The sequence below is a fragment of the Parasteatoda tepidariorum genome, chromosome 8, assembly GCF_982258835.1.
Source record: "Parasteatoda tepidariorum strain Cologne lab strain chromosome 8, Ptep-v5.0, whole genome shotgun sequence".
In the NCBI taxonomy this organism is placed as follows: Eukaryota; Metazoa; Arthropoda; class Arachnida; order Araneae; family Theridiidae; genus Parasteatoda; species Parasteatoda tepidariorum.
The window spans coordinates 65059116-65086119 of record NC_141762.1 but is presented as its reverse complement, the minus strand read 5'-3'; the positions used below and the strand labels follow the sequence as shown (position 1 = coordinate 65086119).

At 30.5% G+C, this 27004-nt stretch overlaps 1 protein-coding gene and 1 long non-coding RNA gene across 2 annotated transcripts in view; one reads left to right on the top strand and one right to left on the bottom strand.

Moving 5' to 3' along the window:
- LOC147806206 (uncharacterized) overlaps positions 1-24118 on the top strand; it is a 42345-nt gene extending 18227 nt beyond the window's left edge. Inside the window, exons 2-3 of the long non-coding RNA XR_015435867.1 lie at positions 22613-22806; positions 23982-24118. This is a non-coding gene — a long non-coding RNA (uncharacterized LOC147806206). The remainder of the gene's footprint in view (positions 1-22612; positions 22807-23981) is intronic.
- Positions 1024-26797, bottom strand: LOC107436156 (arylsulfatase B). Its single transcript, XM_071181267.2, has 11 exons — positions 26350-26797; positions 24111-24222; positions 22365-22524; positions 19347-19459; positions 15772-15882; positions 14683-14808; positions 12487-12613; positions 10149-10439; positions 7501-7757; positions 4138-4467; positions 1024-1248 (listed from the first exon to the last, which is right to left on the bottom strand). The coding sequence occupies exons 2-11, from the start codon at positions 24210-24212 to the stop codon at positions 1099-1101; spliced, it is 1767 nt and encodes a 588-aa protein (XP_071037368.2). The 5' UTR covers positions 24213-24222; positions 26350-26797; the 3' UTR covers positions 1024-1098.
- Between the last annotated feature and the right edge of the window lie 207 nt (positions 26798-27004).

The window sequence follows — 27004 nt, the reverse complement described above, 5'->3', positions numbered from 1 at the left end:
TTTGAATTTCACCGTAACCTTATTGAATGCATCTATTTATTTATTGTTGCGCTCATAAACGCAGGCTTGTGTGCTCATTACAAAGTTCGCCTTATATACCCTTTTCAAATCGAAATGCAAATAGCACAAGATAGAGAAAGACAACACGAACTTATATCCTGGGTCACGGTTGGATTCGAATTAACTCCGCCTCCACATTACACTAGATGCATCTTTGTAATGTCTTATTCTAATTTGAGTAATCTGTTCTAAAACTTTACAAGGGCTTATAGTAAATCATACTTCATAATGGGAACAGAAGCCTGCATATTTGTGTGTAACAATAAGTAAACGAATAAATATTTAGAATGGTGATGATTTTGTTTAAAGTTGTCTTTCTACCGCAGTCTCGACTTTCCAACAAACGCTATTTAAAACGGAAGTAGCGGGTTCGAATCAAAGCGTAACCATGAATGTGTAGCGGGAAATAAATTTGGTTTGGATACATATATAGGCTCATGTGCCTATATATGTATTCAAATGATATGTGTCATTTTTATAATCTAAAGAGAGATGTATTATGTAAAAGAAATCTTATGTGATTTTTTTCATTATGAGACAATGAAAAAATAAAATAAAATTATTCCTAAATATGTTCTAATATTCTCCGTCAAAAATTTATCTATAAAAACTTAAATCATGAATTTTATGTTTGGTTTTCTTAATAAATCACAATTTTAACATCGAATGATTTAGGTAACAATGGTATGTAAATTGTTTTAAGCGAACCAATTAGTTGAAATTTGTGCATTCTAGATAGTTGGAGACTGAGCGAAATTTCGTTTAACGATATATTCATGCATGATTTATTAGTTGAACTATACCTGAAATAAAATTATTTTAGTTTATTATCTAATAAACAGATAGCGGCACAACTGGTTCGACGTCATACTAAAGCATTTACAACGCAATTGTAGTACTTATGAGACTTTTCAGAAAATAAATGTTATGTCAAATTTTTTTTAAAGAAATTTTATATTTAAGGAAAATAGTTTTATTAAAATTATATTATTTGTTTGCATACATTATATTATTTGTTGAAATAATAGTATTTGTTGTCTATTCCCAATCAGAATCATCTGTTTTCTTCCATGGACTCCAAGCATATCCATGATACTTAGGATTCGCAAACGGGTCATGTTTTTTATTTCTTATGTGAACAGCTTTATCTCTGTACTTGTCCAGTTCCCATTCAAGTCTCTTAACAATCTAAAAGATAAAATTTTATGAATGATATAGAAAAAGGATTGATTTGAAAATTAACTTAAATTGCCTCCTTCTAAATAATTTTTGGAAAGAGGTAAACAATTAAGTCTGATTTAAACATGTGGAGTTGAAGAAAACGTTTTTAGAGTTTTTATCCTAAATAACAATTTTTTTTATAGATGTTAATTGGAAAAAGAATTTTGAATTAAAATGATTTTGATACTAATTTGGGACTTTTCTTTAATTTTTGCGGAAACAAAGTCCAACTCTGTTTGCCTTATCTTGTGGTTTAGCTTTTTCTTTTCTAGATGATAATACATAATTAAAAATAATTTTAACTGAAAGTGTAACTTTTATATTGTACAGAACATTTATAATTATTATTTATTTTTATTTAGTTTGAATTAATTCAAAGAAAATTGAAAGCAAATTTGGTTAAAATATTTAAAACTTTTTACTATTATGTAATAATAAAAGTAGGTAGAAAAAAATTAAAGAACCCATTTTAATTTTGATATTTATTTTCTTGAGAACTATTTGATAGATTACATACAAGTTTCAGAATTTTTTTTCGTGTAAAATTACTTAGTGTAAATATATTATCTTTTAGTTTAGCTCTTCGAACATTATTAGCTTTAATAAAAAATAATTAATGCTTGTAAAAAATATTTTTTGCATGGTATTATTCTTGGACATACGAGTTTTATTGTATGCAATTTCCTTTTTCTATTCGCTGAAATTTTTTCAGAGATATTAGGGTTTATTCAAAAAGTAAAATTAGCAATTAGTCTCATATTTCCACCTGCTTTCCAGTATAAACTATAGGTACAATATTTTCAAATGACAACTACACATTTTGAGGGAAAACTTTTCGAATCCACCAAGGAAAGTGGTCTGTTTATTCGGAGAAAGTACATTTTCCAATCTGATTTCCGAAATTAAATTATCGCCTGCTCTAATCTATAAGAATATTTAGGTCATTTTTTCAATGCGCTAAAATAGCATTTCAGTACGTGTGAATCTAAATAATAGAAGTGATTTAAATCTTCTGCTTTCAGCTAGCGCTTTGCATATACATATGTTACCATTAAAGCAGGAAATACGTTATTTCATAGAGTAACTAGGTATTCATGCGACGCCCGGTGACTGAATGGTAGCGCTTTGCGTTTCCGTACCACAGGTTTGGGGTTCTGTCCTCGGATCGGGCAAAGGTCTACTCAACCTGTCATCCCTTCAGTGGGTAAATAAAAGGACTACCAAACATGCTTACTAGTATGTTTGTTGCTTACTAGTATGTATTTTTTTTTTTAGTATGCTTGGGAGCTAAACACTGGGAGTTCTGCTGAACTCAAAAGGAACATCTGCGTTTACACCTCAGAGCCCAAGGTCATGAAAACTGGGGTGGGCACAGTAGGCCTTGGCTCTTCATTGGCTGTTGCGCCACTTAGTTTATTTAGGTATTTTATGAAATAACTAGACAAGTCTATTTTATTTTATATTAACCGTCGTTGAAGAGCGGACCTAATTTTTGGGTTTACGGCTACCAATGTTTAACTCCGTAGGTTTGTAACTTTGAACCCAATCCAGAAGATAAGAGAACTCCTGGATCAAGTATTGAGAGAAATGTGCTTTCGTGGAAGACTTTTTGATGGAACTAACCCGCATTTGCGTTACATGGAGAGGAAGACCACGAGAACCTCCTACGGTTAGCCTGAAGGTAAAGGGACTTTAACCTGTGACCCGTCTACCACTGAGGATATTTCACGTCAGCACTGTGGTCGGTGCAAGCCAGATGCGGATTCGTATCCACCAGCCATTACTGGGATTCGAACCCGGCTCACCTCATTGGAAGGCGAAAGCTCTATCCCCTAAGCCATCGCGGCTCTAGACAAGTCTGTTGTTGTGGTTGTTCATTTACGTCGCACTAGAGCTGCACAATGGGCTATTGGCGATAGTGTGGGAAGCATCCCTGAGGATGATCCGAAGACATGCCATCACAATTTTGATCCTCTGCGGAGGGGATGGCACCTCCGCTTCGGTAGCCCGACGATCTGCACGCTAAGTCGAGCACTTTACGGTAGAACAGTTTAACGAGGACCAATACCGCACACCCTCGGTTCCTACGCAGACTAATCCAAGTGGTCACCCACCCGCACACTGACAGCAGCCAGTGATGTTTGACTTCGGTGATCTGCTGGGAACCGTGTCTTAACGATCAGTCCACTGCGGGACCTAGACAAGTCTATTAAAGTATATAAAATTATTTAATTCTGCTATTTAACAAGGTATTCTATAAAATAATGATTATTTGATCGTTAAAGTATGAAATACGGCACTCGAAAATTCTCTGAGCTGGTTCTAGCTGCTTTTAGTCAGCTATTTTTAGCTATTTTTTTGATAATGACTATTATCGTAACATATATATTTTTTTTGTTCCTTTCTGTGTAACTAATGTTAGCAATGCAAGCAATTATAAATTATCTCATCTACTTTTCCTTATTATTTATCAATTAATTATCCGTAATAGGGATAAAGTGTATTTAACGAGAGATTGACGTATTGATCCATTTGGAATCTATCAAAAGATTGATCTATTTATGATCAATTAATCTATAAAATAACTTTAAAATTATTATTTTTCACTTTAACGATCTATCATTAGTTATTTTATTGAATAACTAGGTCAAGTAGGAAATTTTTCATCTATTATATACTTTAACTGACTTGTCTTTTTGTTCTATGAAATAACTGAATTATACACTTTAACGATGACATGTATCTTTTTTTAAGAACGTTTGAAAGTTCATCAGCGTTAGTACTTGTTTGTTCCTAGTTTATTTTTAAGTCAAGGTTTCTAAGTTATTAATCTTATTATAATTAAAATATTAGAACCTTTGGTTTGATATCTGCCAAATTATTATATTCACAAGGATCTGCACTGATATCAAAAAGACAAGCAGCTTTCGCGGGTTCACAGTTAGTTGAAATATTTAAAGGTCTTTCTCCACATTCTACGATCAGTGATTTATAAGGTTCGAAATGTTCAGCAGGTTCATAAGCTTCGATTAATATTTCAGACTTGTTCCCGTATTTCGTAGATCTTCTCACAGATTTCAGATCATTCCCCTCTTCATCATCGAATCTACGATGCTTTCTGTTTGGTTTACTTATTTTTCGTAAAATGGAGACTACTTTGGATTTCGCCTTTAGTTCTTTATACACCTACAAAATAAAATTTGTAATCATTCTAGTATGAAACTTTGCATTTTTAAACGTATACGATTATTAGCAATAATATATGAAATTGGAAAAATCGAAATGAGATATTAACTTTTCTTTTTTCGTTTCGATTCATAGATTTAAAATTTGTAAACAAATTTGCATTATATAAGAAACTGTGCATTATATAAGAAAACAATTCTATTATTTGTCATATCAGATGAAAAGAAGATAATAAGATAGGTTTGTTTGAAATTAGGTTTACAATAATAAAAAATTTATTGGATTTTATGGTTTACAATAATAAAATGCTTACTTGGTAAGAAAATTTGTAGTAAAATAGTATAACAATAAATAGGAGGATAACTGTAATAAAAACAAAAAATTGATTTTGTTCCTACTTCTTTATTTTGAACCTTTTCAACCGTATACTTCAAATTAATGTTCATCATTCTTAGTTAACCGGAATTTTCAAATTTTGGTTGATAATTGTCTTTCAAATCAAAACGTAATCTGCCAAGCTCAAGCTATGAAGAGGGGACGCCATTTGGCATCATTATAACAAGCCAACATTCACTGTTGAAAATAACCTCCGAAAATTTGTTGTGCGAAAAAAAAGTTTCAAATGATATATAATTCTCTGAGATATTTAATTAATACACATTTCGTTATCTTGCCTTTGCAAATTTTCTCAAAATTTAAACGGAAGAAAGCATACTAAGACAATTTTTTGACAATTTTAATAACAAAATCATCAGTTATTTCACAATTAAACATCATTTTTTATCACGACATTTATTAAATGCAACATATCTAATGTTAATGCTAAATTAGTCTAAGTCCTATGTTTTACTAAACAATAACATATATTCAGTCTAAATATCAGATTTGTACTGTACACGATTTCTAATAAGATAAGATCTGTATGATTATAAGTAGTAGTCCATTTGTTCTTTCTATATGAAATTAACTGTATTTGATACACTTTCACTTACATAGAAAATAATAATACCATAGAAAAATAATTTACTTTCCAAAAATAAGTTTCAAAAATTATATCGGAGTGCAAATTTTTTAAAAAAAAATATTAGTTAAAATTAAAATAACATTTTTCGAGAAACACTATTATTAAAATAAAGTTTTGTTTCAAAGTAAAACATAAACAAAAAATGACACTTCTGCCCCCTGGTGTTTCCGAAAAGTGAAGGATATTTCATAAGCAGTACAAATTTAAAAAAAAGAAAAAAGGAAACTTATTTTTTTTTCGATTATTTTATTTATACGTGTAAATGCAAATTTAAAAAGAAAATGAAGCAAAAATAAAGTACTTAAAGTTAAAGAAAAAACTATTTTTTTTAAAAATATAAGCAAATTATGAGCATAAATATTAAGTTATAAATAAGCAAAACCTGTAAATCTTGAGGAGTATCGAGTAAACACTTTAGGCTTAAAGGAAAAAAAAACGATTTTGAAGGAGAAAATAGACAGTTCACTATTTATGCAAACATAATAATAAAATAAATAAACAAATAAATTCAAAAAATAAAAATAAAACAGAAAAATCCGCTCCACTGGAATGACGAATACATTGGTTTTATACTTGATGTGTTATAAAATAGTTCAAGTTTATAGAGAAGCGTATTATTTTTTTTTTTCAAAAATTAACAAGTATCTTTTGTAATTATAAGTTTTTATAATAATGTTTTCATATATGCTTCTTTTTAAGTTTCGCAATTAAATAAAGCCAAAATTTCGCAATTTTGTTTTCCCTTAAATGGTTCATTAGACGTCATTTCTGTTACAACATTATGATTCTCGTGTGACTTGCCTTTAGAATTATATGTACCATTAAAAATATTGGATCATGTTGAACTATAATATAGTGTAAATATGCAAATTAGTTGCAACCATAATGATTTTTCTAGTTAAATATTATTATCAGGAAAATTAACCCTTGATATGCTGGATTAAACAATACTATGTTTTAACTAGTACAAACATTTGCTTCAATTTAGCTCTCTGTTAAATTGGATGCATAATTTTAAGATTTCATAACTCAAAGTACCGATAATATCGATAATTTCAATTTTGAACCAAATTTTTCATAAATAGAGACGCAAACTTCAGTTTAGAATCCTATTATGTTTGCTCAATATTTTGAATCAAAATACCGATATAATGGATCAACCTTGAATCAATTGTTTTGAGGATAGAAATGAAACTCATGGTATACACTACCCTATAATAATGAATCTGACAACAGCGGATACACGCGTCGTGATTTTTGAGGAAGGACCTCGGATTTTGCCTGGTATTTCATGGTAAATTGACTGCCGATACTTAGTTGGACATTATGCTTAACCAGGTTCTTCATAAATTCAGGCAATTTACATTCAGAAGGATAGCGCTTCATGTCATGTTACAGTTTCTGCCAAGCAGTAATATCAAGATACAGATACAAAGTGGTTTCCCCACAGCCTGTATGATGTTGTTCATCAAACATTCTTTCCCTTTTACCTCCTTTGTTTGACCCCCTTAAGTACTTTTTTTCCATTAACTTTCATTTTTATCCCTTAAGTTTACCTCCCTATATCTTAAAAACAATACAATCTTCTGTTTATAGACAAACTTATGAAACTGCTCGAAAGAATTAACTCGAAATTTTCTTAATGGACATTTCCGCTCGGTGATGCCTCGAAAATTCTGGAAGCATTCAATTTCCTTAAACCGGAAGATCTCAAGATCAAAGAATTAGCTTATAGCTTACATAGAGAGATAAAGGTAAGGGACTAAAGTGGAAGTTAATAAAATAAAATTGCTCAAGTGAGTAATAGGTAAAACAAAAGAGATAAAGTGAAAGAATGAGTGATGAACAACATTACAGCCTGTTCAGAATTCTTGCTTAAATTAGTAAGCTATTGTGAATGGGAAAAAACCCTTTTAAACTTCTCGGTAAGAGTTAGCAAAAGGACTTATTATATTTTTACAACATAATTTTAAGATTTGACAAAAAAATCTTCAGTAAATAAGAGTTACTTTTAATTGTTCGTGGAGTTCTTGATCTGTAAAAGGAATATTTTCTTTATTTTTACCCTCTTTATCAAACCAACCATCCATGCGACCACGGAAATTGCTACCTTTCACTAATTTGTAATTTTGCAATCGAATTGATTCTGTCTTCAATATTGGATCAATATTAAGTACAATTGATTGACGAGGACTTCTTTCATTGCAGCAAATTGATTTCCACTGGTTATATCCGTCAATTTTTCCAAGATCTTTTTCATCTCCACCTAGATTTAAAAAGTTTAATAGATCAATTTTCGGCCAAACATAATTGCAAGAGGAAAAGAAAGTTTTATCACAAAAAAGCAACTGCATGATAAGTTTAGTAGCAAAGCATACCAACCTGTTATGTTTTTATAATATGAAATTTTATTTCACGTTGAAGGCATAGCACATTTTGTAATTTCTACTGCATTAGAGAGTGAAACGCCGATATTTTACCTATTTTTTCATGCATTAATTCTGTGTCTAAATTTCGCAAAATAACTCATAAGTTTCTTCATGAAACTACGATTGTTCTTTTTAATTGTAGGCACTGAACTATTACTTTCTGTAAACTTAAACTATGTTTACCAGAAGCTCAGGGGATAGAGCACTCGTTTCCAAGTTCGAATCCTAACTTTGGCTGGTCCAGACGAATTCTGCTCTCCACACACACCGACCACAGTGCTGACATCAAATATCGGCAGTGGCAGGCTGGATTTGTCTTAGAATCCCCATGCAGTGCACTAACCTAGGGACACTTTCGTGTTATTTCTCTCCAGGCAATGCAAATGCGGATTACATGACGCCTCTACGATGGTTAGTTCGTCTAAATGTTGTTTCAATGTTAGTTTGTCTCAATGTTGTTTCAATGTTAGTTTGTCTCAATGGTAGTTTGTTTCCGGGAATTGCTTTTCCTTCTGAATTCAGTTCAAAATTAAAGGGCTACTGAGGTGAACATTGATAGTCATAAATTCAAAATTGGATCGGTTGTTCAACGCCGGTAATAAAATAAAATAACTTTAATTTATCACTTTGGCCACACCTTCAAATGCGAATTTATATTCATCAAACCCTGGTGTTGTTGCAATGGAAGGAATCATATTTTCTCTTTCATTTAAAAGTACTCGAAATCTTAGAGGAAATGAGCCAGCAATTAGTACTTACGAAATTGCAAATATTTGAATTTTTCCTAGCACTTCTTAAATTATATATTTGCTAAAAGCGAAATAAATCCATAAAAAATGATTTAGATTAACCAACTGACTCATATAAACATTAATAAATATTTCTTTACAATTACTCATGCTTAGTTAAGCCATATTTTTTTATTGAAAGTCGTTTTGAACATGGGTGTAAATTAAATAGGTTCTTCAGCAAAATTCGTCTCCTAGAAGTAGTGACGTAGTAACTGCAGTTTAGTAGTAGTTTTTAATCACATCATTTAAAAAAAGTAAAAGTAGTATAGTTAACTACATTTGTAATGAAGTAGTTGTAGTTAACTGCAAAAATAATATAATTTCATCGAAAACTAGTGTTGGGACAAACTGGTCGTCGTGGAAGATTTTTTATGAAAATGTCCCGCATTTCCGTTACATTGAGAGGAAAACCACCGAAACCTCCCACGGTTAGCCTAACAGTAAGGAGATTCTAACTCATGATCCATCTACCACTGAGGATATTTTGCGTCAGCCCTGTGGTCTGTGAGGGCCGGGAGCAGTATTCTTTCCAATTAGTCACCGCTGGAATTCGTACCTGTGTCATCTCATTGAGAAATGAATGCTCTATTCCCTGAGCCACCTCTGCTCAACTTGGTAAATTAGGTATTATTCGTCATGACTAGTTTAAGCATTAGTAACACGTAGTTATTTGTATAGACGCTCGGCCATAGAGACACTTTTATTAAGCTCACAGATGGACCCGCGATTTTTGATGATTTGCACAAATCAAATTCAAAAGATTAGTTGCGTTTGAATCTTGTTTTTTTTAACTAAACGCTTATAGTAGTTGCCAGTAATTTCGGTGAACTAAAAGTTTTTTGTATCTCACTACTCGCTAAACAATTTTGTTTAATAAAAAAAGCTCACTGCATTACAAACTGCAAAAAAATAGCAACTACAGTTGCATAGTCATTATGAATATCAGAAATTGTGTTTCGTTGGATAGAACATTTACTCGCGTTTTTAAAGCACTATCAAAATAAACAGTAGTTAGTCAGATAATGTCCAGCTTTTACGAGAACTCTTTCAGGAGCCAGCTTCGCGTACTAGAAGCTCCTGTGAAAATGAATATAAGCGTCATTTCGAATAGATGTAGGAGGAAAATCGTTTTCAATAAGTTATTTCTCGTGATATTTCTTCAATTCTCTCCCCTTATAAATGGAGTTATCCCGGCTTGTTGCCCAGTAGCAGACGACTTCAGAATTTCGGGAGGAATTCTCATAAAAGCTGGAAAAGCCTAATGTTACATACCCATTTGTGTTACACATCAGTGTTACATTTTATGTTACCACAGGCTGGATTAGGGACAATGTCGAGCCAGTCATGGCTTGCGGGCTGTAGATTAGAAGGCTCCTGATATAGTTCATGTTTAAAAATTATTATAATCACTGCAATGTAGAAAATGTTACGATTTACCTGCTATTGAGTAGAGTGTAGGAAGCCAGTCACTTATATGCATCAGATTCCTACGGATTTTTTTCTTACGTAACATGAGGCTCCATACAAAAGCAACAGTTCTCACGCCACCTTCCCACAAACTGTATTTACTTCCCCTAAGAGGCCAATTTGATCCTGTACTTTTATCAATACCTTCCACTGCTCCACCATTGTCAGTAGTGAAGACTATAAGACTGTTATGCAGTACTCTAGCCTTATGTAGACTTTCGAAAAGATCGCCAATTGAATCATCTAAAGCTGATGACATAGCTTAAATAAAAAGTAGGTGTTAACAAGATCAAAAATTTTTTACAAATCTAAGGTATAGATGGGGTTATTTTGACAAATCTAAACTTATGTTCCATTTATATTGTTCTCTTTTGTTTTGAAATCTGTTGAAACTTAGTCACATAACCTAAATAACTAATGAATTACTACGAATTGAAGCTGGTACAGTTTTGCTCAGAACATGAGCCCATGTTAAATATAAAATATCTGGAATTGAGTTTTTTAGGAATGTTTTGAATGCAAGGACGCCGAGAACTTATATTTTTGGGAGATGGAATTTCCCATTTTGCTGAATGAAATTCCCTATTTATCTGAGTCATAATTGAGTGTCTGAAATCATTCTGACGCATAATAAAGAAGCACCAAGAGCATCTGTTAAGTAGTATATGTAATAAATAACATAACTGCCAACTTTTCCTACTTCAATCAGAAGATTTTATCTTAATATTTAAAGTAGTAACAAATTTATATTTTGTTATTTTATTTAATAAATCTGATTTGAAATGTTCTTGCTCAACATTGTACCTAATTAATTTAAACGTACATAAGCTATCTGATTATTATTGATGTTGTTTTAGGTGAAGATGAAATTTAAGAAATTTCAGTTTACAGTTATTGTCAAAATTTTTATTTTACTACCACTAGAAATAACTTTTTCAAAAATTCAAGTTTTGATAGCAACGAAATAAGAGTGATTTGTCTAATATAATTTCAACAGAGAATCATATTTTTAGAAATCTAATCTACAATAAAATCAAGTTTACTGACATCGAAAGAAATATATTTGGTATAATCATAGTAAAAAAAGTCGTAGTCCTAAAGTATAAAGTAATGGTAAGGATTGTAAGTCATTTCCTTTAATTAAATTATTTAGTCGCTCATAATTTTAAAACACGCTAATTTTTTCCACTATTATATTACTGATTTAATGATTTTATAAATTATTATTCTAACAACAGATGAACTAATTAACGAGACATTTGAGAAATAAATATAAAAAAAATAATTAATTCACACCTAAGATGAAGACATAATTTTTTCATTATCTCATGAACTGAATAACAAACAATTCGGAGATAGGCAAATATCTTCGAATACAGAATAGATATTGAATATTCTGGGAATCGAGTCTCCTAATTAAAATAATTCTATTTATTTTTTATGATGTAGTGTAAAGTTTGGTGTAGCTAAATATGTCTTTTACACTAGAAATAATAATAGCAAACAAATAAAAGGAGAATATTTGATGAGTCCAAATTCATCCAAACGATGTAAAAAAACTAATGTTTCTTAATTTCTTGATATTATGCAAGAAAACACTGAAATTTTTTAAATTTAATTGTTCCGAAACTAATTCGAAATTTTTTTAAAAAAGGGCCAACAGTTTTTTTTATTATCCTCAGTCATTAAGAGTACAAAACGATGAGTACAAACATTAAAAGTACAAAATGCGATTATTTTTTTTTCGAAAAATCCAACTAAGTATAAACTACTTAATTACGTCCAAACTACTTCGAACCTGCTGAGTTACCAATTTAAAGACATATGAATACATTTCTACAAATAAAAAAAAAAACTGCGACTTAAAATATTTGCATGAATACTATTTTGATGCAAGATTTATTTCTCCAGAAATGTGCACAATCTTGAAGCATTTTACCAAATAATTTTTGAATTCTGACAGTGAGAAGCAAGTTCGGTGAAAATTTACTATTGAGATCGGAAGTAACCTTTTGATATGAGAGATAATCAAAGAATACTTCCGCAAGTTAGAGCGGGAGAGAGAATGAAACTTTGTAAATATGAGGAATGGTCATACAAAATTTGCCGAATTGTGAAAATCCTAAGGAGATCACAGCAACCCACACACAGCTGTTATTTATCAAACTTTCTAACTTATATTTTAAATTAAGGTTATGAGAAAATACGTTTACGCAGAAAATAAGTTTTTTTTTTTAATTTTCGCAATTTTTAGAGTGTTATCCCCTTTATGGAAATTTGGAAGGAAAAACAGAACTTGGAACATTACCAGCAAAAGCTCTTCTTTTTGGATCCTTTATGTGAGGGAATCTATTGATGTATTCTTGAGGAGCTTGAAAAATACCGTACGAATTACCAGTGTGAACAGCTAAATGAGATAAATATAAAAACAATGGCTGAAAAAAGAATAAAAATCAGTTTCTGTTACTTCCTTAAAAACTATTTCAATTCACATTGGTAAAGCTTAATTGAATCTCTAATATATATAATATTGGGAAGAATCTATAGTATTCCATGACTAATGGTTCAGTGTTTGTAACTTCATCATTTAAAATTTTGATGGAATTTTGTATAGAAGTGATAACTACATATCAGATAATTCCAGTTGAAAAATTTGTACTGACGTCTGCTGACCTGGAAAACTGATAGCACCTCGTTTTTACTACAAGCGGTGATTATTTTGAAAATAATGTTTTGTTGCCATCTTTTGAGGACCTTCTTAACTAATTTTAAAATCTGATGAGAACAAAATTTCATGTTACCTAAACCAGACGCAAATTAGCCATGCAACAGGGGATGGACAAAACTATGGAAGCACTACTATGCAAACTCATTTTTTCATATTTCTCAAAAAATACTGAGAAAATTATTTTATAACTTCAGAAGTATTCAGATCATGTGATTTCTTACACATATAAGTGAAGTTTAAAGCTTTTAGAAGTTTGAGAGATCGACAAGCGTTAATTTACGAACGAAAAATATTGTTTTTCAGCACTCTATGCCGAAAATTATAGCAATAAACTTGTAGCTTGTATCGATTGTTTTGTTTACAATTTGCAATAACTGCACAAAATTTCGTAAGCCTAGTTTAAATACTTAGGGAGATAAGAACATTTTTTTTAAAAACTATTTTTTTTTGCCTTACATTTTCTTACTATAACTGCAGAAATATTTGTTAAAATCAAACAAAAATTTATAGAATAATTTTTTATTAATAAAAAAAATATCATTTTAAAATTTAAAAAAACATCGTTAAGTATTACACAAGATATGAGTATTTAGAGTAGTCTTTTCGTTCTGCACATGCGCGGAAAACATTAAAAAACATTTTCTTATAATTTCGAATGAAAAATATCCGATTTGAGTATCTTGAAATTTAAAAAAAAATCTAGCGATGTTCCATGTAGCTCTTTTTTTTTTTTTTTGAAGAAAGTTCAAACACAGATAAGGGATTTTTCACAAATTTCTTTTTGTACCATACAAAAAAAATTAATAACAAATTATAATACCCTACAATTATGGCACGGACAGCAAAATGTGCTCGTGTAAGGAAAGAAAACATGGATAGAAATAAAACATATTGTAATAAGGAATGGTCCTAAATTATGCTGGTGCCATTTCCTATTAATCTTAATTAATAGTACAAATTATAATTTCCTGAAGTTATTGCGTATAATAACCAAAATAATCTTAAAAAGTTACAAATTTACTGCTATATTGTTTGGCATAAAAGGTGTTCAAAAACACTATTTTCCGTTTCTAATATATTGTCGGACTCTCAAACCTCTAAAAGCTTTTTACTTCATTGATATGTATGAGAAATCGCATAACCTTAATACTTGTTAAATTATAAAATGATTCTCTCAGTATTTCGTAAGAAATATGGAAAAATGAGTTAGTATAGAAGTGTTTCCATATTTTTGTCCTATCTCTGTACTTTACCTGGTATCAGTTACACTTCAGCATAATATATCGAGCGCTGTTGATTATTACAGCATCTGTAGCAACTGTACTTTTTATCCCCGATTCAAAATTGCTTTGATAAAGCTGATTTGCAAAAAACATTACGAGGAAGTAACTTAAAGAGTTCTTTCCTGCTACACGATTATAGGTTTTTATTGTATAAGGATTAATTCCATTTTGTTTTGAAATATCATTCTGTAAAATTTAAATTAAATTAAAACGCCATGATATATTTTGTATATTGTAAACGACATGTGTATATTTTTTAAATAATTTATATTTTCAGAATTTTTTGCATTAATATTCTCTATATGACTATATTGAGGTCATGGGCGTATTCGGATTAATGAACATTTTGTTGCAGATTTACTCCATAAATTTTGATATCAAGCTAGTTCCATTTTTTAATTGATTTTGTGAATCGTAGGTCTTTTTCTGGGACACCTGTTAAAAATGTTTTGTTTTTTGAGAGTACAATATGGCGAAATCAACAACCACTTACCTTAGACATATTGTGATTCAGAATTTTAGATATAGCTTTATCAGTAAATAATTCTGTTGCATATACCATAGTATAATTCCAGGCATTGATATTATTGTCATGTAAATCTAACCCATGAGCCTTTTGCTGAAATTAGAAGAAGCACCCAGTCCAATTAAACTTTTAAAATTATTTAAAGTTCAAAAGAAAACATATAAGCATTTAAAAAAATAAATCAGTTAATTAAATATCTTAAAGTGTAATATACGAATAAATCATAACATAAAACTAGAAATAAGCAACGAGCCTGTCTGTATGCATAATCTAAAAATGTAAATGAATAATTAGCGCATGTGTATATAACAAAAATAAGTAAATTGATCGTGGTCCAATCAGAGAAATAACTAGCAAATTTGTCAAGATCTTGATAAAAAAAAAAGATTTTTAATGGAAGAAATATTAAAAAAATCAAAGTGCACCAATAAGAGCAAAAAATTAAAATTTCAGTTATAATCATAATCGTTTTCTTTTTAACTGGGAAATTTAATTTTCTCATGAAGATAAGACAGGTTGCAAATATGCATTAAGAATTTTTGGCTCATTTTTTCTCGGTTTTGCAGAAACACCTACTTTGATGATTGAATTAATGCCTTGTCTGTTTAACAATTTTACATTTTTCATCGCGACTTGGGTGATACGGGCTTTTTAACATAAACCATTTATTTCTAAAACTCATGGAGAAATTTGCATAAGCGATAAAGCATTTTATTAAAAAGCGGCTAATTTTCATTTCTTAAACTAGAAACTGAAACTGAATTACAAGTTCAAGGAGTACAACAAAAATTGTCGAATGATTCAAAGACCGTTCTTCTAATGTCAAGTAGTCCAATGATTAATCATCCACTGTCTAACGTCTCATGACCATTTTATCCAATACAAAATTTGAGCTAAATAATAAGACCATTTTGCTTCATTTAAAGCTCTAACATGTCTATTTCAAGGTTAAATAAAACTTTGTGTAAAAAATTCAGAAGAAAAAATTTTCAATTTTCAACTTTTATTGCACCCATAACCTAAATTTAAGCTTTTTTTAGCAAGAAAACAGCTTACCCCTTCTGCCCAATGAGTAAAATAGTCCTCTTTACCATTCCAATATCCAAAGAAAGAATCAAACCCTCTGTTCATGGGAAGATAGTTTTCTTGAAAAAATCCTAAATGCCACTAGAAATTAAACAATTCTGAATTATTTTACGGTACGTAGGCTAATTTACTTAATTTCCCATTTATGCACAATTATAATTCTAGACACTCAGAATATGGCAATAAAAATATAACAAAATACTATAGTACTCAACAATGGTGAATCCCACTCTCTCTCTGTATATATATATATATATATATATATATATATATATATATATATATATATATATATATATATATATATATATATATATATATATATATATATATATATATAAACTGCTGTTTGTAGAAAATGCAACACCATGAAAGAATCATCAGAATCAAATGAAATTTAATGCAGAAACGACTTGTACTGATACAAATAAATGATGAAATTTTCAAAACAAAAGAAACAAATTAAGCGTCCGAAATCAGTATTTGGTGCAGCCACCACGCGCTGCAATAAGTGCTGCTATACGACGTGGCATGGAGTCAAACAGATGTTGAATATCTGCTTGAGGAAGAGAATTCCATATCGCTTGTATGCGCAACCAAAGTTCGTCTTTGGAAACTGCAGGACGCGGATCACGAGTGAGACGCCGACCAACCATATCCCACACGTGCTCAATAGGCGACATATCCGGCGAATAAGCAGGCCAAGGAAGAAGTTGCATGCGTTATTGTGCTGAACAGAAGTCTCTAACAGTCCGCGCAACATGTGGGCGTGCATTATCCTGCTGAAAGATAGCTCCAGGGATGCCTTGAAGGAAAGGAACGACTTCGGGCTGTAGCACTTCACGGACGTATCTGTTGCTATTGAGATTACCCTCAATTCGTATCAAATTGGATCGTCCATGATACGAAATCGCACCCCAGACCATAACTCCGGGTGTTCGACCACTATGTCGTTCAATAATACACTCAGGAAGGCAGCGTTGACCGGCATAACGTCTAACACGAACACGGCCATCATGGGTCCACAAATTGAAGCGTGATTCATCTGAAAAGACAACTTGGTGCCAATCAGCTCGCCAGTCTCTGTGCTCAAGAGCCCACTGCCGACGCAGCCGTCGATGATCCGCCGTGAGGGGAATCCTGTATAATGGCACCCTTGCACGCAATCCACGGCGCAGCAGACGACGACGAATTGACGAAGCCGACAATTGTACACCTGTAGCAGTAGACCAGAGGTCGCCAAAGTGGTCTATATAGACCCCCAAGGGTCTATTTAACAAAATTGGGGGTCGATCTGAGCCAGGGGGTCGAATGGGGGTCGATCCGAATCGGAAGGGTCGAAGAAAAAACAGTTCTTAATACGTAAATCCCAAATATCTAATTGAGTACGTAAAATTTGTGAATTTTTTTATAATTGACTTAATATCAGTTTCTTTATAGAACATAAATTTATAAACGCATCATCAAAAACGTGGACATCAACCTGCAAGATGAGTTTGCTGAATTATTATCGGATCTTGAAGCAAAGACGCTTTTTAAAATTTTAACAATAAGTAAATTTTGAACAAATATAAATATAATGCAAAAATATGTAGAACTTTATGAAATAGCTCAGCCTTTTTATGCTAGCTTTTCCAAGTTCCTATATGGTTGAAGCCGGTGTCAGTCACGTAAATTCAAGCTTAACTAAGTACAGAAATAAATTAAATGTGGAGTTACGAGGGGATATAAAATTAAAATTGACCAATTTTGAACCCAATATAGCGAACCTTGCAAAAAACACCAGACACACTCATCTCATTGGTTAAGAAGCACTAAATCTGTAGTTACTTTACTTATTATTTCTACCTATTTATAATTACTTATTATTTAATAAATATTAAGGTATTTAATTTTCAGCATTAATATATTTTTCATAAAACTATTGTTACACAATGTACTATTACTTTAATAAATGTTTAAATCATGAAATAAATGTACAAACACAGTATCTAATAGAGTTTTATCTTAATTAACGGAAAACTACTTTTATGGGGGTCGATGGAGATTTCGAAAAATTATATAGGGGTCGATGATGAAAGAAGTTTGGCGACCCATGCAGTAGACCAATGTGCTGCCAGCTGCCTGGAGGAAGCTGTGCGATCATTCACCGCCATGCGGAGCAGGTGTCGATCATCGCGCTCTGACGTCACCTTCTGTCGTCCAGTGCCTGTTTTTCGAGTTGTTCGGTGCTCGTCGGTCCACTGCTTCCAAACTCGCATCACTGTGGAACTGTTCCGCTGCATACGAGCTGCTATTGCGCGATAGGAAAATCCTCCTTCTCGAAGGCCGATTATCCTCCCTCGTTCAAACTCCGTAAGTTGCTTGAATTTCTTATTCTTCCGTCGTGGAGGCATACTCAGGTCTCACTAAACGTTTGCCACTAACAAATAATCATAGACTATTTTCAACGTCCCGCTACAGCACTTTATTTATACGCTTTCAGCATCAATTCAGAGGGCGCTGCGCGCGCCACGCACGCGCGATGACTCTGAAACTTTATTAATTTGCATAATATCCTATAATTGACATTTGCTGCGAATTTCATTTGATTCTGATGATTCCTTCATGGTGTTGCATTTTCTACAAACAGCAGTTTATATATATATATATATATTCGATTCTATACTAAAACTATTTATGTAATTCTCTACCAAATAAAATATCAGATGTATAATATAACGTTAGTTTTTTAGTTCATGTGCTTGTAAATGAACTAAAAATGGAGTTAGATTTTTTATATTTAAAGAACTGAATCAGTAAATGCATAATTTATTAAATATTGGTATAGTTGGCATGGTTTTTGCGTGATAAGATAACGAAACATAGCTCGTTGCAAGTAGCATGATTTTGAATAGGAGTAAAAAATCGAATTTTGAGAGAAATTCGCCAAGTTTGGTAACCGATCTTTCTCTTTCTTTTATCAACGTAGACAATTTAGAAGCTGCTAGTCATAATTCTGATAGATGACAGGAATAAGGGGGAGGGAGCCTCATAACTGGTTCTTCTTCTCCGTAAATATTTGTCTCAAGTTTTGTTGGTTTTTGGAAACAGGAAAGAGGTTCAATAAGTATTGTTACGCAACAAAACCTGCTTTTAGAGGAATAGGTTCTCATAAAAACCGGTAATTGTTTAGATTTTGGGGGAAGTTCAGATAAATATTTAATTTTGACTGTAAGCTTGGTTAATAATTAACTTCGTTACGTCACAAAAGGAAAAGATAGCTATAGTTGCGAATTATGTTAGATACAGGGATTCTAAGTTTGAATGATGTTGTAATATCGCAGATGGATATCGGAGAAACTGAGAATTAGTAATACCAGATTCAAAGTCTCCGATTAGCGGTATGGTAGATTTGCCCAATTATTTACCCAAATCAGGTAAAAAAGAACTGGTAGACCAGTTAAAAAAAGGCTACCCAGGCGGAATCTTCGATAGAAAACTTTCCTATATCATGCTAATTATGATGTATTAAGACATATATTTTAAAGTTGGAGCTTATTTACCTTTCCAACTCCATAGGTGGAGTACCCAAGATCTTGTAAATATTCAGGCAAGATCTTTTCTTTGGGAGAAAGACCCCAAGGAGCTGTTGCTGTGATTACACCATGTTGAAGTCCTAAAAGAGATTAAAAAAAACTTTCTATTCATGAATAATTTAAAGACGATTTTAAAAGAAAAGTTCAAAACTTGTTAATATAGACTCTTTAAAATCACTGGTTTGGAGATTTGGACGTTCAATCAATTTTACGATGCCATATCTTTTCAGGAAATCATTGACTACATGAGCTTTATGTGGACATGCATTGCAATTAAATCTGTTTCTTTTGTACTCTTTGAAAGATGAACTCAAAACTTCATTCATACATCTCTCACCAATCATCGTATCTCTATCAAAGGCATGCATTGGAAGACGTCTATTAAATACGATGTCCACCCTTATCATTAAACCTTTACTGCCATAAAGGTAGAAGTTTGGGATAACTTAAAGCAGAGTGTCTCCAATATCTGGGAAATCGACCTCTTTTGTAGCGGAATCATGATGGTATAAGTAAGGATCATTTAGAAAAGCCGCATATCCTACCACACCATTGAAAGCAACATATCGATGCAGATATGCGATCTTAAATTCCTATGTTCACCTTTTTAAGGGTACAGTTTGCATTGGTTTTTAATGGATGAATAGAGCTAAAGTGGACGATGATTTTTTGAAAAGTTTAAATATTTGTCATAAAAATTTGCCCGTCAGATTTAAATTTTAAAGAACATGTCTTGGATACTCCGGGACTGTAATTGCACTGCAATTTCCCTTGATAATCAACCAGAGCTTGAAAAAAGTATTATTGGACGACAGGAACTAATTGACACAGGAACTTCGAAATTGCATTGTTTTCATCATGAAACCACATTCTGTGTCCGTAAGATTTATAAAAGGAAAATATACTCTCGATCAATCCGTTTTTCTGTACGATTCGATAATCACTGTTTCATGTTTTTTGAATTCAAAAAATGTTATAAATGATAATGTGTGTGAGTTGTAACTGTTAAATGACTACTTTTATCAATATATGTTCACATCAAATTTCATTAAGAACCCTCTTGCAGTACTGGAAGTAATTAACTGTTGCATTCTTATTTCAAAATTGTTTCACTTTGCATTCGATTAAAGTGAATATAGGAGTACATATGTTGCAGTTAAAATAAGTCTCATTTAAGATTTATGTTAACATTTTCAATAAGTATAAATTATAAAAGGTTTTTACTTTTTCAGATTCGAACTTTCTTCTCTTTTAAAATGCTTTAGAAGTAGTTCAATAATAACATTGATATTTTTTGCGTTTCTCCTAAACAAATTAGTACTACTTATTCATTAAATTTTACTTTCTTGTATACATTCCAGTTTTTGTGGCATTTGGAACCTATTTCTAAAACAAATTAATTTTTATTGGCATCAACTTTAGTGCGTAAATTTTTACGTTTCTCTTAATCTAATTAGTACCATTTCTCTTTTAGTTTTGCTTGTTATTACATAGCTCTTTTTTAATTTCAATTAATACCTATTACTAAGTTCTATTCCATGATTAATAATTTTTTTTTATCTATTTGCTACAGTTTTAAAAGTCACAGCATAGACTAGTGAATAGAATAAAATGTTATCTTAACTATTATTAATATTTGAAATAAAGTATATAACTTCATAACACACTATATGTTATTAACAAATTTTTTATACGTACGTATATTTCTTATTTTACTTTTCATTCTAATATTAGTCATAAATCATGTGATAAATACTGAAATGTCAAAATAAGAAGAAAATAAACTTTAGTTATGGTCAAATTTCATAATTTTAAAGAAATATTCTTCTGTATGAAAGAAAATCCATTCTGGCTTATTTCGTCAATCTGAAGTACACTGTTAAAATTTTCATTCTAAAATTATGGTAAAATAACTGGCAGCTGTCTGTATATCCGATTAACAGTAAAGTTTACTGTAAAGAATATTTTTTTCGTTTATGGTTTTGAAACCATTTACAAAAAGTATGGTTATAAAACCATAAATTCAAAACTGCACGGTTTTTTAACTATTTAAAACTAGCATTTTCCAAAAACGTAAAAATAAATTTTTTATTTTATTTAACTAGGCGTAGGAGTTCGGCTTTTCGCAAGGTAATGGGCTTTGGAGAGTGCCGGACACTGGAAATTCTTCTTGTTGAGGGAAATGGAGGAAATAGTGTGGTGTCAACACTAGGACTCGAACTCCAGTTCAGCCGGTCATGAGATTGACAGATAAGCCCGCTCGGCTATGATATGCACGCAATTTCAAAGAACTAAGTAGTTTCATTAGTTGTTTCTAGCTGGTGCGATAAAATTCTGGTTGTTTTACCGTATTGGGTGAAAGCAGTTAATGAATAGTTTTTCTCAAATTTAACAGTTTGATTACCATTTTATTTATGGTAATTTGACTAGTTTGATTAAATATGGTAAAATAACCATTCAATAAATTGTTATTTAACTATTATTTTCGGGAAATTCCTAACAGTGTATAATGATTACTGTCGAAATTGCAATAAATTTAGCAAAGGCTTTTCCTCTATTTCCTCATATTCCGTACATCGCCAATTCCAACAAATTATTCGTATTTTGAAAAGTACAATGAAAATAAAGAATAATAAAAATAAAGAATAATGAAATGAAAAAAAAAATAGAATAAAGAACAAAAAAGCTTTCGGATACTCAAACAAACGGCATGTAAAGCAGTCAAATCAATGCACACACAATAAAATATGCATTTCTTGGTAAATAGTGTCGAGGTTAAGGTTTCGTTAAACGTAATGCCTCTTTATAATTATCAACGTGCGTTCGGAAACTCTCACACTCAAAAGTTTGAATAAAATTAAATGGAACTGGAAGTTAGACAATTGGTAACAGCGTGAATTTAAGGGTTATGCCCGATTTGTCAGGAGGAACGGCTAGTGTTAATCATAATAATAACTAAAATAAAGTAAAATTCAAATTTTTCACCTAAACGTAGAGGATATTTTCCCGTCATGAGACTTCCTCTGGATGGGGTGCATATTGGTTGTGAGTAATAATTGTTTAAAATTATACCATCATTTGCAAGGGCATCAATATTTGGAGTAGGAAACTGTTTTGATCCATGAAAACTAACATCATTCCATCCCTAAATTATTAACGATAAATATTTCAAAAATATAAATTCAAAAAAGTTCAACATAATCCAAATCATTTATGAAATATATGAATTACAGGCAACAAAACAATCGAAAAAGTATGGAAAGCCTAGGAACGGAAGTAATGAAAGAAAAAAGACAGTACGTTAAAGAAGGAATGGAAGTAGAAAAGAAGGCGAGAAAATGAGAGGAAGTAAGACTAGTAGAAAAGAAATAAAAGAAGAGTAAAGATTGAAAAAGATATGAATGAAAGATGGAAAAAAAGAAGGAAGGTAAAAATTAATGTAGAAAGAACAGTGCAAAAAAAAAGTAATAGGGACTGAAGAAAAAAACAGAGACAAAAAAAGTAGTCTATTGTTATGTGAATTACCTGCTCTAAAGTGTTCTTCCATTAATGTCACATTTTGTTCTTTTAATCTTTAAATGCTGAATTTCGGCTTTTAGAGCATTTTTTGAAAAATACAACCATATTTTGTTAGTTTTTTTACAAAAGATTCCATGGACAACGGAAACGTTGAGAATATAAAATAAGTTAATGTTTGAAGTTGATTAAATAAAAGTAAATCGAATCTAATTATTCCTAAACTGTCTATGGGTCATGGAAATTTGTCCCGGCAGTAACAACCAAAGTGGAAATAATTAAAAAGAATAAACTAAATCATTTAGTCTTTTCCGAATTTAATTTTTTTTTGAATTCCTATTAAATGCTGTCGAAATTAGAATTGAGAAAATAAATTAACGTAGTTCAAAAATATTTTTGAATTAAAGATGGGGTTGAATCTGTCAGGACCACAATGGTGTTTTCTGTAGTGTCCTAGCAATTTTCGAATCTGCCGTTTTTAAATATCCCTAAAGGCATACCTGCCAACTCTTCCGGATTTTCCGGAAGATTTTATTTTCATTTTTAAAGTGGTAGCAATACTCGGGTTATTCCAATTAACTTTTTGAATTATAATGATAATTATAAATGAGTTTGACCACCACTACATATAAATAATTACATTAAATATATCAAAGCATAATAATCTTTGCTCCAGCGAATTTCAACGGGATCAAAATATAAATATATTTTTGAGTCAGATTGTTTTTCGTTTATTGTTTTACAACCACTCTGAAAATCCATTCTTGGACAGAGTGAAAGTTGGCAGGTGTGTAAAGGGATATCTTGCATTTTCTACAATCTTAGTTTCACAAAATTAATTTTAATTGAATTGCTTACTTCATAACACAATCTACTTTTATTTTATTTTCTCTATTTAATGTAGTTTAAAATGTATAAAAATAATTGTATACGTTTTTCTTTATTCGTGTATTTTTTAAGATTTAAAATTTTCTTTAAAACTAATAATTTATTGTGTTTATTTAGAAAAATTTGATTTTTGTGAGAATTGCAGTGGTGTTTTCCGTTTGATTAATATTATTATTTATTTTTTTGTCTTTTTTTCAGAAGGTATTTGTGGATATTCGGAGAAAACAGCAATGCAATTGAAATAACAACAATGAATTGAAATAACAGGAATTGAATACCTACAAACTTAAATATCAAGAATTGATATTGAAATTTTATCATACCTACCAAATCATCAATAAAAATAAATATAATGTGCGGCTGTGGTCTTGAAAAAGCAACTTCGATATTGAAACAAATGAATATTAGTGACACAATATGAAGCTTCATGTCAATTAACCTGAAAAAAGGAATAAAACTCCCCTGAGCATTAAAACGTTAACATTCGACTATTGTAATTTATGTGCGTAATTTTGAAGTTTGATTCGTTGATGTATCTATTATAATTTTAAAGTAAAGATAGTGAGTGTTTTTGGACACAGATATTTTGTATTTGATGCAAAATCGTTTTTGCTCCCCAAAAAAAGTTATTTTTTAAAATATAATTAAAAAAAGTGTGCAATTTATTATTATTTCAGAGACTTTAGCAAAAACGAAACTTAAAGGTTTAATGTTATATAACCTTGCGATAGCCAATGTTATTATAGTAAATAATTGCGTTGTCAGTTTATTAAAGTTCAACACCATTAAAAGTATCTATAGAGCAGATATTGCTGAAAATTGATTACATTTTATTTAAAGAAAAACTCTGATCAGATCTGTCTCTCCAGTAACATTTCAGTTGAGTAATAAAAAATCTATTATAGGTTATCATTGTTTTTTCCATCATGTAAGTTAGAAAAACCTTTTCATAGTCCAAAGTTTGTAACTTAGTAACAGAAATTTATTAAAAAAGTCTAGTTTTGAATGCTATTAGCCGTAACATGTCATTTAAAACTATCTGTTACGACATATTTATATTAGTTTGTAGGGGAAAAAAATTCGAACTCTTACTGATCACGCAAAAATGCGTGGATCCAACTCTCAAACCTATACACGAAATATTTATCATTTAAATCCTAGTCAGAAAAAAAATTGATGTTTATACTTATATAATTAAATCTTTTTTTACATTTTTTTTACGTAATTCAATCTAGTTTGATTCCACTTGCTAGGCAATTTCTGCGATGTTTAGATGAAATTTTGTGAAATAATCCACTGTTCAGGTAAACCTCGACGAAATTCTTCTCTGTTTTCAGGCAATTGAGAAGAATTTGATCAGTTACTTTTACGTTTTTCTCGCACAGAACAGATTTTTGTCAATGGTTTAAAGCAATGGAGGTCTCAGAAGAAAATTTTCAAATCATGAAATTCAAAATGCTTCTTAGCTAAAAAAATCATAGAAAGGCATAGACAAGGGTGTAAATCTGTACCAGAGTCTTTTTGGCATTCTAAGGAAGTATTATTGTACTTTTCAACAATAACTTAACATTCCATAGTAACGTAAAAAATGTAAAATAAAACGCTTAAGTGAGATCTCATAAGTTAATTTTTTTTAAAAAATAAATTAATTTCAACGTATTTGATTGCATACAAATTAAAAAAAAATCAAATTTGTTATAAATTATTGTTTCAAAATATTGCTTTGATTGTAATTGCCGAATAAATGAACCAGTAAGCTTCAAAGTGAAAAATTTATGATTTGTCTCTTATTTGTAAAAGCAATGAATAAATAAGAAAATAAAATAAAATGCAAAATAATATAATTTATTAAATGTAATCAAATCAGTAGAATATAGTATATAAAAAATTAAGAAACGTAAAATATAAAATAAAATAAATAAATAAATAAAAGTTCTATTAGAATTTAGAAACATTCTACTGAAAGTAATGCATATTTTAGAAGTTTTTTTCCTTATTCAAATTCGGTTTTATTAAGTCTTTTAATTTATGTAAAGCATTTTAAACATAATTAATTTAATGTAGTATTTACAAAAAAATGCTTGCTCTCAAGTAACAGGTTATTTTTTTTTCATGCTACAATTTAGTTAAAGCTGCTTATATTTCGAAACACCATTACATATAATGTTTATGGATATGGACGGATAAATTCTTCAGTATTTGTTGAGTCATATATACGTCGACTTTCCGTTTAGCAAAGATATATCTTTTCAATGAATGGTAATCTATTTAAATAAATTTGATGAAAATTTAAAAATATATTTCGTTTATTTTATGGTAGTTAATTACGAAATTTTCTATAATCTGTAACTGAAAATCCAACAATCTGTAAAAAGTGATCATAATTGAAAACACATTCTGTCAGAAATTCCATCAAACTCTTAGGATCCATCAGCTATCAAAAATCGTTTAAATTTAGAAAACCATGTCTAAAAAGTTGAGTCTATGTTAAACTATTTTGCTAAACAAAACTTTAATACTTCATATTCTCTAACGTAATTTTAAAAAAATACTTTTTTTTTCTTACCTAAAAAAATGTGAAAACTAGCACATTTTGTTTGATAACGCAAAAGCTGTGAAAGTACTTATCATCGACTTCACAAATTCAATACCAGTTTAAAATATTCTTATGTACACAAATTGTCAAATTTGACTACGTTTGAAGACATAAACGTGAACCTGCATAAAATTTTTAAACAATTCAAGGGAACAGATGCAATAAACTGTTTAATACCTATCTCAATATGCAAGTAGGTATTAATTTAATACAATAAAAGAGAAGTAGATGTTGGTTGATCTGTTTCGTTTTCTAGGAAAGAAGTAACCTAGCTAAGAAAACAAAAATTTGATTCCAGCTTTTAAACTAACGTAAATAATGAAATAGGAAATATAAATATATGCTTTAATATTTTGTATGTTTACTCAAAAATAATAGTTTATTATTTTTCTTATAGAAAATTCTTATAACAACTTCCTATAACAAAAAAATTAACTTCAGTAATGAATAGTTTTGAGCAATATAATGATAATAATACGCCCTATTTTCAAACTTGTGCTGTAAAACGTTATTTAATTGCTTTTTTTTAAACAACATAATTTTTGAATGAGCAATTATTGAAGAGTGCCTTTATTTGATATAAATTCAAGAAAGTTTTGAAGTAACTATATAGAAATAATAGTAA

Excerpts from the sequence above, each read along its gene's own strand:
- LOC107436156 (XM_071181267.2), bottom strand. The coding sequence starts at position 24,212 with ATGAAGCTTCATATTGTGTCACTAATATTCATTTGTTTCAATATCGAA. Across the intron at positions 15,883-19,346 it reads CCACCTATGGAGTTGGAAAG|TGGCATTTAGGATTTTTTCA; the intron begins GTAAATAAGCTC and ends TTTAATTTCTAG. Across the intron at positions 14,809-15,771 it reads TTACTCATTGGGCAGAAGGG|CAAAAGGCTCATGGGTTAGA; the intron begins GTAAGCTGTTTT and ends TTCTAATTTCAG.